At 44.6% G+C, this 14337-nt stretch overlaps 1 protein-coding gene across 6 annotated transcripts; it reads left to right on the top strand.

Annotated features, from left to right (window-relative positions):
• Positions 1-502: 502 nt before the first annotated feature.
• CFAP144 (cilia and flagella associated protein 144) lies at positions 503-9180 on the top strand. Of its 6 annotated transcripts, XM_074027877.1 has the most exons (5): positions 648-828; positions 957-1064; positions 3545-3604; positions 5608-5711; positions 8990-9180. In XM_074027877.1, exons 3-5 carry the CDS (start codon positions 3568-3570, stop codon positions 9095-9097), a joined length of 249 nt encoding a protein of 82 aa, XP_073883978.1. In that variant the 5' UTR covers positions 648-828; positions 957-1064; positions 3545-3567; the 3' UTR covers positions 9098-9180. The 6 variants fall into 6 exon arrangements, with proteins under 6 accessions (XP_045228908.2, XP_073883979.1, XP_073883983.1 ...); XM_045372973.3 differs by lacking the exon at positions 957-1064 and having other exon boundaries at positions 503-719; XM_005543697.5 differs by lacking the exon at positions 957-1064.
• Positions 9181-14337: the final 5157 nt, after the last annotated feature.

Here is a 14337-nt window from a genome sequence, read left to right as displayed (position 1 = left end):
TGGGTGTGAAAAAGTTCTGGAGATTGGTTTCACATAGTTTGAATATACTTAATACTACTGTACTGTAATACTTAAAAATGGCTAAGATGGTAAAATTATAGTATGTGCATTTTAAACACAAACATTAAAAATAAACTATAAAGTCAGCAAGTTCCTTAATTAGGAAAGGTTTACTCTGTCAATATTATCACGTTGGTAATCTTGGCCACACTGGCCAGAACGTTTTCTCAGAGAAGAAACCTCCGATTTTTTTGTGAGGTTTTGATTCTGGGCATCTGCTTTAACGTGGAAGAGATTTCTGACTCCTTCCAAAAGCTTTTTTAGGAAATGATTGGCCAACGTGAGGTCCAATCATCTGTCCCTTACCTCCTGGGTCTGCCCCATTGCCGGGAAGCCCTTTCCTGGCGGTATCCAGGGGACCTTATAGTAACCAGCCGGGGCCTGAGAAGCTGGGGCAGGTGAGTGCGGCGCCAGAAAAGGGCGGGGCGCGAAATAAGATCCCGACAGGCGGGCGCGGGGCGGAGCGATGCAGGCAGGGGAATGGGTTGGCCGAGTGAGACCCGCCCCGACCGGGCAGCACTACCAGAGCGCTGTTGCCTGGAGACCGCGGGACGCCGTTGCCTGGAGACAGCGGGGACGCGCTGCCTGGAAACTGTGGAAGGCCCAGGCAAGAGGGCACGGGGCAGCCCAAGGCCATGGCGGGACACCCAAGAGAGAAGGTGATTCCAGATGAGGTCCATCAGAACCAGATCTTGCGGGAACTGTACCACAAGGAGCTACGAACCCAGAAACTCTACACGCAGTATCACGTGAATCCCCTCCGCAAGAGTGAGAGGCACTGTGGGGCGGGGGAGAGGCGACAGCGGGAAGGCGTCGGGGAAGGAGCCCTCCTGGCTGCGGGATGGGAACGCGGTCCCAGCAAAAACGCTTTCCCCAGCATCCACCCCCTTTCCTAGATTTCAGGAACCATGACTTTGGAGAGGCCACATCATATCAGATGTATTCGCTGTATTAAAGTTCATGCGCAACACGATTAAACCTTTTCGTTGTAGAAGAAAAAAAAGGTTGTATAGCTTTTTATGATTTTATTTTTGAAATAATTATATTTTGCGGGCTGTTTGTGTTTAGTTTTTGTTTGTATTTTCGGTTTTTAACAAGTGAAAGGTTTTCCTTCAGGCTTCTTATATTGTCCTTCGGAAAGTTCCGGGGTGCCCCCTGATAAAACAGCCCTACCCTCCACTCTTGTCTCTGTGCACCCTCCTTGGGCAGTTTGATCTGTCCTGTCACACCAGTTTCCCCTGAATGCCACTGGGTCTCAAATGGAGCTTCAGATGCACACGCCCAACCACCTCCCAGCTCCCCTCCCTGGACCACCCACAGGCACCTCACACCCAGCAGGAGGAAAGCCAGGCTCATCCCCACCTTTCCCACTCTCTGCTGCTCCAGAATACCCTGTCACTGCAAAAGGATCCCCGGATGATTCACTCTCATGATCAGGATCATTCACTCTCATCATCTAATGATCTCGTGATCATTAGAAGCCTCGGAGTCCTCCTCAAGGTCTCTCTCCCTCCCTCCACACACTTAAAAAAGGCACAAGTCCTGTTTGTTAACATTCCTCTCCCCTCACCTACCTGTTCCTGCTTCAGTGAAAGACACTATCATGCATATGGATTCCTCTCTGCCTCTGCTCAGGTACTTTCATGCTCTAAGTAGCACCTCAAACGGCCTCTGCCTGCATCCTCATTCCTGAAGCCTCTGCAGGGCCCTAGTCCTTACCGCCTGGATTGGTCTGATGGGCTCCCAATTCCTTATTCTCTTTCCCTCCAAGCTGGCCCCTCCGACCAAACGCCTACACCCTTGATAGCTTAGTGCTATGCTAGGAGGACAATTAGATCACATCAATCCCACCTAAAATCCTTCTCATAGCTTCTGAGGTAAAGCTTAAATCAATCCGGACATAAGGCGCATTGGAACTGGCTCTGGTTCCTGCCAGCTTCATCCCATACTCCTCTCCCCGACTTTGCCCTGCTCCTTTAAGAAATGCTTTGGTGGCTACTCTGCACCAGCCATTGCTGATGAATCCCACACACACTCCTTTCCCCCTGCTGTTTCTAAATAAATGGATTTCCCAAATGCATCATGTCATTTCCCACTTTACCTGCATAAACATTGTTGCTTCTTCCTGAATGCCTTTCCCAACTCTGTGCCTAATAAGTAAAGTACACTTTGTTGCCCAGCTCTATAGAGAAAATGTACTGTCTTCACTTTCCTTCTAACTAACTTGGTTTTCTTCTGGAGCCCCCAACCACTAGTTTCAGGAAAGCAAATTAGCGTAGAAAGCCGTTCAAACTGGGTCCATTCCAACAATGGAAATAACCTCTTCAGGCAACCTTCATGCTTTCTAGGGAAAACGCTGTCTCCCAGCTCATGTCCCTCGAGCATGTGAGCCATTGGAATAAAGTGAGAAAATATTACAACTTGTATTGATTACTTTTATTTATAAAGATAGAAATTTTCATCGCTAATATACTGATAATAGTACATAAAAACTATATAATTATACATATTTTAAGGGCGCATGCTCTAAAGTCCTTTTACTGATAGGAGTTTGAGACAAGCAGCTTGGAGACCACTGGTTTCTACTGGTGTCTGCTCATTTCCCACTACTCTCCATCTGGCTCACTCCACTGGAGCCACTCTGGCTTTCTTGACGTTTCTCAAACTCCCCAGGCTCACGCTTACACGCTTCCCACATACACAGCACATTCCCTCATTTCATTCAAAGCTCTGCTAATATGTATCTCCCTAGAGATACATCACCAACACCCCAGCCCCAATGCCAACTCTCCATCCACATAACCTGCTTTACTGTTCTCCATCACACTTACATTTGCCCACTTACATATAGATAGATAGATAGATAGATAGATAGATAGATAGATAGATAGATAGATAGATAGATGTTTATTGCCTGTCACCACAAATAGAGTAAAAGCTCAGAGGGCACAAGAGCCAGCTCTGTCTTGTTTACAGCCTGTTCTTCAGTGCACAGTAATTATGAGCTGAGTGGATGAATGTGGGTGCTGCTCCTCTGTTACCATGCGCCCTCCTGGGCATAGATCACTGCCTGGCAAACCTTTTTGGCCTTCCCCATAGGCCAGCACTGTTCAAGAGAATTCATCAGTGATGAAAATGTTCTCCGTCTTGGCTGTAGTCAAAACTGTAGCCATTAACCACATGTGGCTATTGAGCACTTGAAGTGTGACTAACGTGACTAAGGAACTGAACATCGTATTTAATTTTAGTTATTCAAATTCAAGGAGCCACACGTGGCTGATGACCACCATTCTGGGCAGTGCCACTCTAGACTGTCAGGTTCTTGAGGGCCTTATCCAATCGCGTATTATCCTAGCACCCAGGATAATGCCTGGCATGTACCAGTGCCAGATGGGTGCCCTGTTTAAGGTGGGTCTTAGAGAGGGCAGGGAATTCATGTTTTAATCTGAACCTGTGATGCCATTTCTTTTTTCTTTTTTTCTAGTTCACACAATCACCAGGAAGCCCATGTCTTGGCATGATAACCTGGAGGAACCTGCAGATGGTAAGTCCTGGGGTTTGAAATGCCGTTGAGATACAGCCCAGAGAGGCAGACCGGCTGGAGAGACCTCTCAGGGTACTGATACCCTGGAGCACGCATCAGAGTCCTCTGCTTTGATCCTGAAAATGGGACTCATGCTAACCAAGCTCAGAAAAGATGGCTACTCAGACAGTCTGTGGCAGATAGAATAAAAAATAATTTTTTAAAAAAATTTAGTATAATTTTTAAAAGATGGACATATGCAACTATAACTGTCAAGTCAACTAGTGTTCCTACTGGCTTAACATTGCCTTCATTCATTCATCAGATATGTAAATGTTACAAGCACAAGTTCTGAAGCTGTACTCACTCAGTTCAAATCCTGGTTCTGCTACTCATTAACTGTAATATTGGGCAGGTTTTTCACCTCTCTTAGCCTATTTCTCAGGATTGATGTGAGGATTAGACAAAAGAATGCCAGTGCATAGAATAGTAGCTGGTACATGGTCCTCAGGAAATATTAGTCCCATTGTTATTTTCATTATTAGGTAATCTCTATGCTGGGTCTGGGTTGGGGAGATCTCATAGCATAATGAAGAAGAAGAGAAATAAGTAGACAAGTAAAGAGGGACTATGGCTGGTGTGAGAACAGCATAGGAAACAGGTGCCTCCGTCAGGCAGTGGAGTTCTGGGAAGACCTCTTGGAGGAGGTGACCACAGGGTGAGGTGGAGAAGATTGTGGAAGGACATTCCAAGTTCTATGGAAAATTACAGAAAGAGAAACATGACTACAAGTAGTTTGGCATGGCCACAACATACAGGTGGAGAAAGGGCCCTATTTGGGAGTGAGGAAGGAGAGATATTTGGTGGAAAACCGCATCCCTCTTGGAAAGCTTTCCTTCTTCCCCTCTACCTTCTATGAGCAAACTTTGGTGAAGGACAGATGACCGTGGCTGGGATGGGAAGTAGGGGAGCAGAGGATCTCAGAGCATTATGAAGGAGGCAGACAAGTCAATAGACTAATAGAGAGGGCATCATCACAGGCAGTAAGGTGTTATCCATAGTGTTCTCCCCTGACTAGGGCAAAGGTTGCAATCTGAGAACCTGTAGCAGTAAGGAATACAACAGGAAATGAGGGTCCTGAAAGTCAGGCAGGAGTTAGCTGCCCTCTCCCTTACATTAAGGATGTGCCAGCCCAGTGTCAGTCCCTTGAATCACCTTCCTTCATTTCATTCCCAGCCATCTTGCTGAGATAGACATTTTCCTCCCATTTAACAGATGAGTGAAGTGTTGCCCAGAGAAGTGATGCCACCCAACAAGCCGGTACTAGCACTGACTCCAAAGCCCAGGTTCATTCCATTGTCCGCCTGCCTCTCTCTGGCGGAGACTTGATAGGGCAGAAGAACTATGGAGCTGCAAATCCATCTGGTGTCGGCAGCCATACTTATTTCAATACACAAAGATTTGACCTCACTTCTTACAAGCTGGCTCCTCACTCTCTGCTGTGCTACACTGGCCAAACTTGCTCATGCCTCGGGGCCTTTGCTCTTGCTGCCTGCGGTGTGCTCTTCCTCTGCCTCTTCCAGGGCTGGCTCCTGCTTGTCAACCAGAGAGGCCTTCTCTCGCTGCCCCCTCTACAGCAGCTGCCCTTGCCTGCACATGACCCTTCACCTATTCCTTTCTTCACAGCGCATATCCCCGTCTGCCACCATCACGTCATTTTGTAAACCTGCATACTGTGTCCTCTGCCCCGTCTAGACCATGAGCTCTAGGAAAGCAGGGACCACGCTGTCACTCAGCACTCTATGCCCAGCGCCCAGAACCATGCCTGGCATAGAGTTTGAGCTCACTACCATCTTTGTTGAAAAATGAGTGGAGAGACCAGACACCCTGGTCTCAAGGCTGAGGCAAACCTCCGAGGCCCAGATGCTCTGCCTGAAAGGAACAACGTGGACACAGGAAAGGGCACAGGACCAACCTCTGGTCCCAAAGCCTGACTCCTTCATAACTCATACCTCATCTCCCAGCCAGGTTTCTGAATCTCATTCACCATACTGCCCAGGGACCAAAGAAGAAGTACCCAGAGACACAGACTGAAAACCAGGAAGTTGGATGGGACTTAGAGCCCTTGGTAAGCGTGGCTCCTTCCTCAGGAAACACGAGGAAACACAGCGGCAATGTAGGTGGTGACTGTAGAATAGAGCAGGGGGCCAGACATGCCTGGGCTTGAACCTGGCTACCTCTTACCAGCTGGGTAAGTTACTAAGCTCTCTTATGATTCAGTTTAATTGTTGTAAAATGGAGCTAATACAGCTAATACCTATCTCAAAAGCTTGTTATGAGGATGAAACTAGGTGATATTTGTGCAGTTCCTGGAACAGGGCCTGGCACATGGTAAACACTGTGTGTTTAAATAAACGTACTGATGACAGATACCTAAGTCAGCTCCATCAGCTATCAGCAAGGTGGTCTTGGGTGTGCCACTCAATATCTCTGAGTTCTGCTTCCTTATCCATAAAAAATGGACATGTGACTGGGCGTAGTGACTCACGCCTGTAATCTCAGCACTTTGGGAAGCCAAGGCAGGCGGATCACCTGAGGTCAGGAGTTCGAGACCAGCCTGGCCAACATGGCGAAACCCCATCTCTACTAAAAATACAAAAATTGGCTGGGCGTGTTGTCGCATGCTTGTAGTCTCATCTACTGGGGAGGCTGAAGCAGGCGAATCACTTGAACCCAGGAGGTGGAGGCTGCAGTGAGCCAAGATCATGCCACTGTACTCCAGCCTGGGTGACAGAGTGAGACTCTTTCTAAAAATATATATATATATATATAAATTTTAAAAATATATAAATAAATAACATTTTTAAAAATTAAAAAATCTCAAAAATTAAAACAAAAATACATAGAAAATGGAACTGTGAGTAAGGATCCTCTCCTTGTTTGATAGGAAAGGCACAATTAGCCACTTTGGCACACAATCACCCTAAGGAATACAGTGCTTCTGTTTTTAAGGGAGAAATGTGCAATATGGAATAGACAAGTCAAAGAAATTTCTGCCACACAAGTCTTTAAATCTGCTTATATCTTTGATCATGCAGAAGGTTTTCATTTTTAAGTCATCAAATACACAACCAATTTTCATTATGGTTTCTGGGTTTTGTGCCTTGCTTAGGAAAACCTTCAACACCTACATTATCAAGCAACTATTCTGTATTTTTCCCTAACTTTTTTTTATTCTTCTTCTCTCTGTTTTTTTTTTTTGTGTGTGTGTGTATATATATATACACACACACACAAAATATGTACATATATATGTACATATACACACATATGTATACATATATACACACCTACAAGGAGGGACTTGGTACAAAAGGATAGATATGGTTAGAGAGCTGGAGAAGATAAACACTCCAAGAGAAAGAGGAGGTGGGGAGGTCTAACATCATGAATAAGAGAAAAGTGTTAAAATATGTATTCAGTGACAGTTATTGAATATAAATATGAATAATAGGCCAATATTCAATGACTGTTAAAAACCAGAAGGAATGGTACTGGAAGTGCTAGTGGAAAAAAATAAATTTTAAATTTAAAAACCAGAAAGAAGACTTTTCAAGTGGGGAAACTACTGTGAAAGGCGTAGGCACCTCTATGGGGTTTTGCGGTGAGGGAGGGAGAGAGACTGGCCTCAACTCTGATTATAGCATGGGCAAGTGCGACTGTGTAGCCAAGGAACAAGGCGGGGGTCAGTGATGGAAAAATACTAGGAGGAAACATCAGGGGTAGGGGTAGATTCTGGCTAACTTCCACCTAACAGGGAGCTTGCTGAAGGCAGGCTAGCAGGATCAGACATCCCCTGGAGAGTGGTGGAGGATGAGGAACCCAATCGGATATCAAGGGTGATCAGATATGAAAGGTGGGGGGGTTCTGGTTAAATCACCTTAGCAGGATTTTTGCTAGAATTGGACAATGCAGAGGAAATGGAAATCCCAACCTCAGACCTGGTTGAAAAGTAGTTCAGGGAGCCTGAATAGTTTGCTCAAGGAAAAAATCTTTGCTAGGGAGAAGAAAGGTTGTGAAGGAAGGAGTGTTGGCATGAAGATAGAAATCAGCCAAGATAGATCACAAAGCAACTTAGAAAAATAGTACAACGCACAAGTAAATTAATTCACCACTCTTCACTTTGTTAAAGAGTAAAGACAGGCCAGGCGCAGTGGCTCACACCTGTAATCCCAGCACTTTGGGAGGTCGAGACAGGCAGATCACAAGGTCAGGAGATCAAGACCATCCTGGCTAATACGGTGAAACCCCGTCTCTACTAAAAATACAAAAAATTAGCCAGGTGCAGTGGTGGGCGCCTGTAGTCCCAGCTACTGAGGAGGCTGAGGCAGGCGAATGACGTGAACCCGGGAGGTGGAGCTTGCAGTGAGCTGAGATAATGCCACTGCAGTCCTGCCTGGGATAAAGAGCAAGACTCTGTCTAAAAAAAAAAAAAAAAAAAAAAGAGTAAAGACCTGGCTCACACAAGTACAAAGTATGCATGTGGAGATGTTGCATCTTTGACCCTCCAGGACATCTCATGCAGGCTTACGATGACAGGAAGGACAAGTGTGGCCTGCCCTGCTCAGACCTTCGTAGGCTCTGCAGATCACAGATGGCATGTGTCTCCAGATCAGTGAGCACTCTGGAGTTGCAAAGGGTCTGCAAATATTCCATGCTGTTCATCATCATAAACCTGAGGACAATGCCATCAGAGGCCACTGTTAGCATAGTAAGAAAGTGTACCTTAAAAACCATTAGATGCAGGTGCTGTGCAACCAGAAGAGGTAACTAAGTTGGAGCTTCAGAGTGAAGTAGTTGGGGCTTGATCAGCAGCAACTGGAAGCTCCCTGCCCCCTGGCAGGGCCTCACCTTGGATAGACAAGATACCTCCACCCTCAGTATTGGGACACTGGCAAAGCCAGACTCAAGGACCATCACTCGGCCTCTCATCTCCTGGTAATATTTTCTGGAAATACATTTTTAAAATTATTTGCACGGTGTAACTTCTATAAGATCGATGTGTCGGAGTGCTGACTATTACTCAGGTTCTATGTGACTCTTTCAACAAATTCATTCTTTCAGCAAATATGCATTGAATACCTAGTGTGCACTGGGTCTTGCTCTAGGTGCTGAGGATACTGTGGCATCCAAGTCAGGCAGTGGGACAGGGAAGACCACAACCATGCATAGGTTATTCTCCTCCGATCTCACAACCTTTTTGATGTGCATGTGGTCATCTCCATTCCACAATGCAGCCACAGGTCAGGAGGGTGAAGCCTGATATAAGCCAAGTCCATTGACTCCAAACCCAGGTCCTCCTGCATCCTCACAGACTTCTTCCTGATTCTGCATCCTCCTTTCTAGGTCAACCCAGAACGCCATGACCGCAGGCTGAATCACTTCAGGGTCTGCAGTGACATCACTCTGTACAAGGCTAAAACATGGGGCTTAGGAGATGATCGCCACAAGTAGCATCCCAGCAGAGAAGCCCATCTGTGGATCTAATGCCCTAAGTGTGCACAGCCCAGAGAAATAAAATATAACTTTAAAGTCAAGTCTCACTTTTCTCATTTCTGGCTGAGTCCACTGGTTGAAATCCTTGTGTGGTAAAGTAAAGTGAGAAATCAGATAAAGATGGTGGGCTAATTGCACACAATCATCTGCTCTGCCTTCCTAATACTAATAAAGGATCACAAAGGGATACAAAACCCACCACTGAGAGAATGGAAGGAAAAGGTTACCAACAGAAAAAAACTGGAAGTGTGTTCAGGAGATAGAAAACTGATGGAGGAGGATGGCAGGAACCACAAAATGCAAGCTGATGGAACGCCTCTGAGCACAGGCCTTCCAGAACTCTAGACAGAGGTTCAGGACTCTGAGACAGAGTGGGATGTGAAGCAGAGAACTGAAATTGGATGTGGGTAGGGGTAATCCCACCCCCACACACACCAGGAATCAGGTTTATAACATCTCCCCCGCGCTGGAGGCTGGGGGGTTATTCTTGGGGGAAGAGGAGAAGCCCAGGGCTCAGGGATACTAAAACACAAGGCATGAGTCAGGCATGGAGCTGAAAACAATCTGTGAAAATCTACAAAAAGAAGGCTGAACCCTAGCCCAGGTGCCCACCCACACATATACTACATTTTTACCCTAGGTTTGAAGATGGAGTGTTCCCCTCTGGAAAAATAATGAAACTTCTCTAGAGACCCCCACAAAGTACCATTTGAGAGACCTTTAAGGAAAGAAGCAGGGAAGTCAGTTTCCTTTTCCCCTTCCTGCTACGAACCGTTCCTCCTGGACCTCATCCTGTTGAGCTACCACATGCATCAGAGTTGCAGCCACCTCAGCTTCTGCTCAGCCTCTGCAGCCAGTGTGCCACCTCTGCAGGGCCATGTGGGCCACAGATCTTTCCAGAGTGACCAAATGACTGGGTGGGGCTGTGTTAGCAGAAATCTGGTCTCCTGCATCCCCAACTGCTGCACGTCCCTGAGGAAAGTGTGGAGGGCCCAAGGGATCCAATACCATCTCTTCCTCAAGGAGGCTTAGCTTCTTAAAGAGGATGCCAAGGAGAGGAGGGGGCAGAAGGAAGTCCAAGGAATCTTTACAGAAGGGCCAGCAGGTAAGGAAAGTAATCTAGGAACTGATCATAAAGATGTCATTGAGCCAGGCACTGAGGTTCAAAAAAAAAAAAAAGAGCTGGGGTGGAAATGAAATCAAAGAGGCAACTCACGAGATAATGGAGCAGGCCAATGAAAAGAAGTGTGCTGCCACTGAAGCCTCAACTGATGAGTTCCAGAAAGTTAGACTTGTTCCCAGCTGCCATCAGGCTAGATCCTTTGTTGGCCATTACGCCAAGGGAGTTGTCTTTGTAAAACCGCAGAAGCCAATGTTGCCATCCTAAGTTGCTATTTAAACCATAGAAAACCGGAACATGAACATTTTGGCATTTTTTTTAAAACTAGGAAGTATAAAAACTTAGAGAAAATAAAATTAATATCTAAATTTTAATATATAGTGATCACTTTGGCTTTTTCTTTGGCCTAAGCGGATAAAGAAGAAACCGTTAAAGATCTCTTATTCCTGAGTGAGGGGGAATGCATCTAATGACAAGAAATCATTGCTCATTATTTAAAAAGAGTTAGGTATGTTTTGTCTTAGGATCTCGATTTTTATTTTAATTCTTTGTTTTGAGAAGAAGGCCATGGACCCTGCAATATGTAATAGGGTTTGGTTAAGGAAGGAAACCCTGAGGGCAAGTCTCAGCAGATTTGCCCCATTTTATATCACAGAAGCCCATATTAAATTCAGAGTACATTGATGGGGAGCAGTGGAATCCTGCACTGTGATTCAAGGTAAGATACTTGTAAATGCTGCACATAATCTTGGTTCTGTTTTTTAAAATGCAAATGAAATACTGTGCATTGTTTTTATATCAGAATAGAATAGGTTCATTTTCCTTTACATGTCTGTTTGAAATTGCTTTTCCATGAGCACATGCATAATTCTTATGTATCCACTCTGCTTGTTTTCAATGTTCTTTTAAAATTTTTGTTGGGCTAAAAAGAGCCTTTTCTTTGGTATCATCATAGCTACCATCATCTATAGCAAAACTGCATATCTAGTACTGGAAGTAGTCCAACCAGCAATGTAGTAGGTAATATACAGGATAATGATCAGATATAATTTCTGATTGCCCAGAAGAGTTAGTTTACATGTATGCAGTTGAGGTCCAATGACTTCCAATTAAAGATCATAGGCCTGGCGTGGTGCGGTGGCTTACACCTGTAATCCCAGAATTTTGGGAGGCCGAGGCGGGCAGATCACCTGAGGTCAGGAGTTCAAGACCAGCCTGGCCACCATGGTGAAACCCCATCTCTACTAAAACTACAAAAATTAGCTGGGCTTGGTGGTGGGTGCCTGTAATCCCAGCTACTTGGGAGGCTGAGACAGGAGAATCACTTGAACCCAGAAGGCAGAGGTCGCAGTGAGCCAAGATCATGCCATTACACTCCAGCCTGGGTGACAGAGCGAAACTCTGTCTCAAAAAATAAAAAACAAACAAACAACAACAAAAAAATCTTGTACCAAAAGGTTCTGGAACATTATTTGACATCTAGTCTTCAATGTGAAAAAGGTACCTCTTATAATTACACTTGAATTCATCTTCATGAATATTTAAATTTTCAGAACAGCATAAAAAGTGGATTCGTTGATATGCAGAAAGGTGAGTCTAGTTTTATGATCCAGTGTAAATTATAAAATAGATTAAATGCCTGAATGTTTTCATCACAAGGCTGTGCTCTGAAAGCAATCAATATGCTTCTGTAGCTCTGTTCCTGCAAAGAGAGCAACCACATTTTCTGCTTTCATCTCCTTCCCAACTCTGCCCAAAAAACAGAAAGCTGTTACTTTGTATACTCATCTAAAAAAGCATATATAGTCAGTCTTCACTTTGCACAATAGTGCAGGACTACAAAAATGTCCTGCTTGCTGAAACTATGCAAAGCGATCTTAATCATCATTGGGGGAAAATTACAATTGTTCTGTGACCTTTAAAGAAAAATTGTCCAAAAGTCCTTTTAAAAAGTATGAATCTGGCCGGGTGCAGTGGCTCATGCCTGCAATCCTAGCACTTTGAGAGACCAAGGCGGGCAGATCACAAGGTCAGGAGATCGAGACCATCTTGGCTAACACGGTGAAACCCTGTCTCTACTAAAAATACAAAAAATTAGCCAGGCGTGGTGGCAGGAGCCTGTAGTCCCAGCTACTCAGGAGGCTGAGGCAGGAGAATGGCGAGAACCCAGGAGGCGGAGCTTGCAGTGAGCCGAGATCGCACCACTGCATTCCAGCCTGGGCGACAGAGCGAGACTCTGTCTCAAAAAAAAAAAAAAAAAAGAAAAAGAAAAAGAAAAAGAAAAGAAAAAGTATGAATCTTTAAGCCTTAGAAACGAAAACTAAACAATGAAAAAAAATTGTGTGAAAGTATTAAAAACTCTGTTCAATGCGTAACAAAATTAAAATAGTAATATTTAGTAGACTAAAACAATAGAAACATTGAGAATCAAGTGTTTTATTTCTGTATGAAAAACCATGCTTGTCTACTTTTTTCCCTTCTATAACTTACAATATAGAACAAGCATCTTTTCCATGCCTTGGCAAATTGTCTTTACTCCTTTCTAAGTTTGGATTTAGTTCCAACATTTTATCACTTGATCTTCCAGTGTCATTACATATCTCCAAGAGTCACTTTAATGTGAAGTTTTTCACTAGTGTCACTCCCTGGAGACATCTTCATCCTTTTCATCTCTTTCCTCATTTGTTAAGTTTGCCTTCACAAGGTTTCTCTGGCTGTATATCTAGTCTCTAGAACGGCAACAGCATTCACAGACCAGTATCAGCTATTTCATCTACAATTCCATTTGCGTTGCACTCAAATTTTACTTCCAGTCTCACCATTAAAAAAAAAAAAAAAAATTTTTTTTTTTTTTTAGTTTTTTGAGACAGGTTCTCACTCTATCACCCAAACTGGAGTGCAGTGGCACAAACATGGCTCACTGCAGCCTCAAACTCCCAAGCACAAGATATTCTCCCACTTCAGCCTCCTCAGTAGCTGGGACAAGTGCACACCACCAATGCCTGGCCAATTAAAAAAAAAATGTTTTTTTTTTTTGAGATGGAGTCTCACTCTGTCGCCCAGGCTGGAGTGCAGTGATGCCATCTCAGCTCACTGCAAGCTCCGCCTCCTGGGTTCACGCCATTCTCCTGCCTCAGCCTCCTGAATAGCTGGGACTACAGGTACCCGCCACCACGCCGAGCTAATTTTTTGTATTTTTAGTAGAGACGGGGTTTCACTGTGTTAGCCTGAATGGTCTCGATCTCCTGACCTCGTGATCTGCCCGCCTCGGCCTCCCAAAGTGCTGGGATTACAGGCATGAGCCACCGCGCCCGGCCAAAAATTTTTTGTAGAGAGGTCTCACTGTGTTGCCCAGGCTGGTCTCAAACTCCTGGGCTCAGATGGCCTCCCAAAGTGCTGGGATTACAGGCATGAGTCACTGTGCCCTATCATTTTTTGTTTCTTTGGTGTACATTAATCCTTGGTGGTCAATTCCCTTTCAACTCTATAAAATGCATGAGTTTATTGCTAAAGACAGAGGCAACACAACTACACACTTTGCTGTGTGTGTGTGTGAAATGAATAACAGATGCAGTGGCTGATTTTGGACAGACTTTGAAAGAAGTGATGGTCATTAGTTTTCATGCATCTGTCATGTATGCAGTGATTTGTGGACTAAAGAGCTAGCGGCGACTATTTCTACTTTATGCAATTACTCAGTTATTACTTCGGTAACTGAAATGTGAACATTGTTGGTGAGAAACTTATTTAATTACATCCTGATAACTGAATTCATGCATATTAGAATCTGTACTGGGGACTCCTAAGTTCCTACTTATTTTTCAATGAATGGGATTGTATTTATTTTAAAGCAATATGAAGGAGGCTGAGTGCAGTGGCTCATACCTGTATTCCCAGCACTTTGTGACGCCGAGGCAGGATTGCCTAAGCCCAGGAGTTTGAGACCAGCCTAGGCAGTAGAGCAAGACCCTGTCCCTACAAAAAATTAAAAAGAAAAAAAAAAAACCTAGCCAGGCATAGTGGCATGCACCTGTAGACCCAGCTAGTTGGGAGGCTGAGGCAGGAGGATTGATTGAAC

This window comes from Macaca fascicularis, chromosome 1, assembly GCF_037993035.2.
Source record: "Macaca fascicularis isolate 582-1 chromosome 1, T2T-MFA8v1.1".
Classification (NCBI taxonomy): domain Eukaryota; kingdom Metazoa; phylum Chordata; class Mammalia; order Primates; family Cercopithecidae; genus Macaca; species Macaca fascicularis.
The sequence above is the reverse complement of the archived record's forward strand: the minus strand, read 5'-3'. Positions and strand labels throughout refer to the sequence as shown.

What these genes read in the sequence shown, in the direction of transcription:
- CFAP144 (XM_045372973.3), top strand. Translation starts at nt 527, where the DNA reads ATGCAGGCAGGGGAATGGGTTGGCCGAGTGAGACCCGCCCCGACCGGG. An exon ending in CGGGACACCCAAGAGAGAAG is followed by an intron (nt 720 to 3,544) that starts GTGATTCCAGAT and finishes CTTTTTTTCTAG; the next exon opens with TTCACACAATCACCAGGAAG. An exon ending in GATGGGACTTAGAGCCCTTG is followed by an intron (nt 5,712 to 8,989) that starts GTAAGCGTGGCT and finishes CCTCCTTTCTAG; the next exon opens with GTCAACCCAGAACGCCATGA.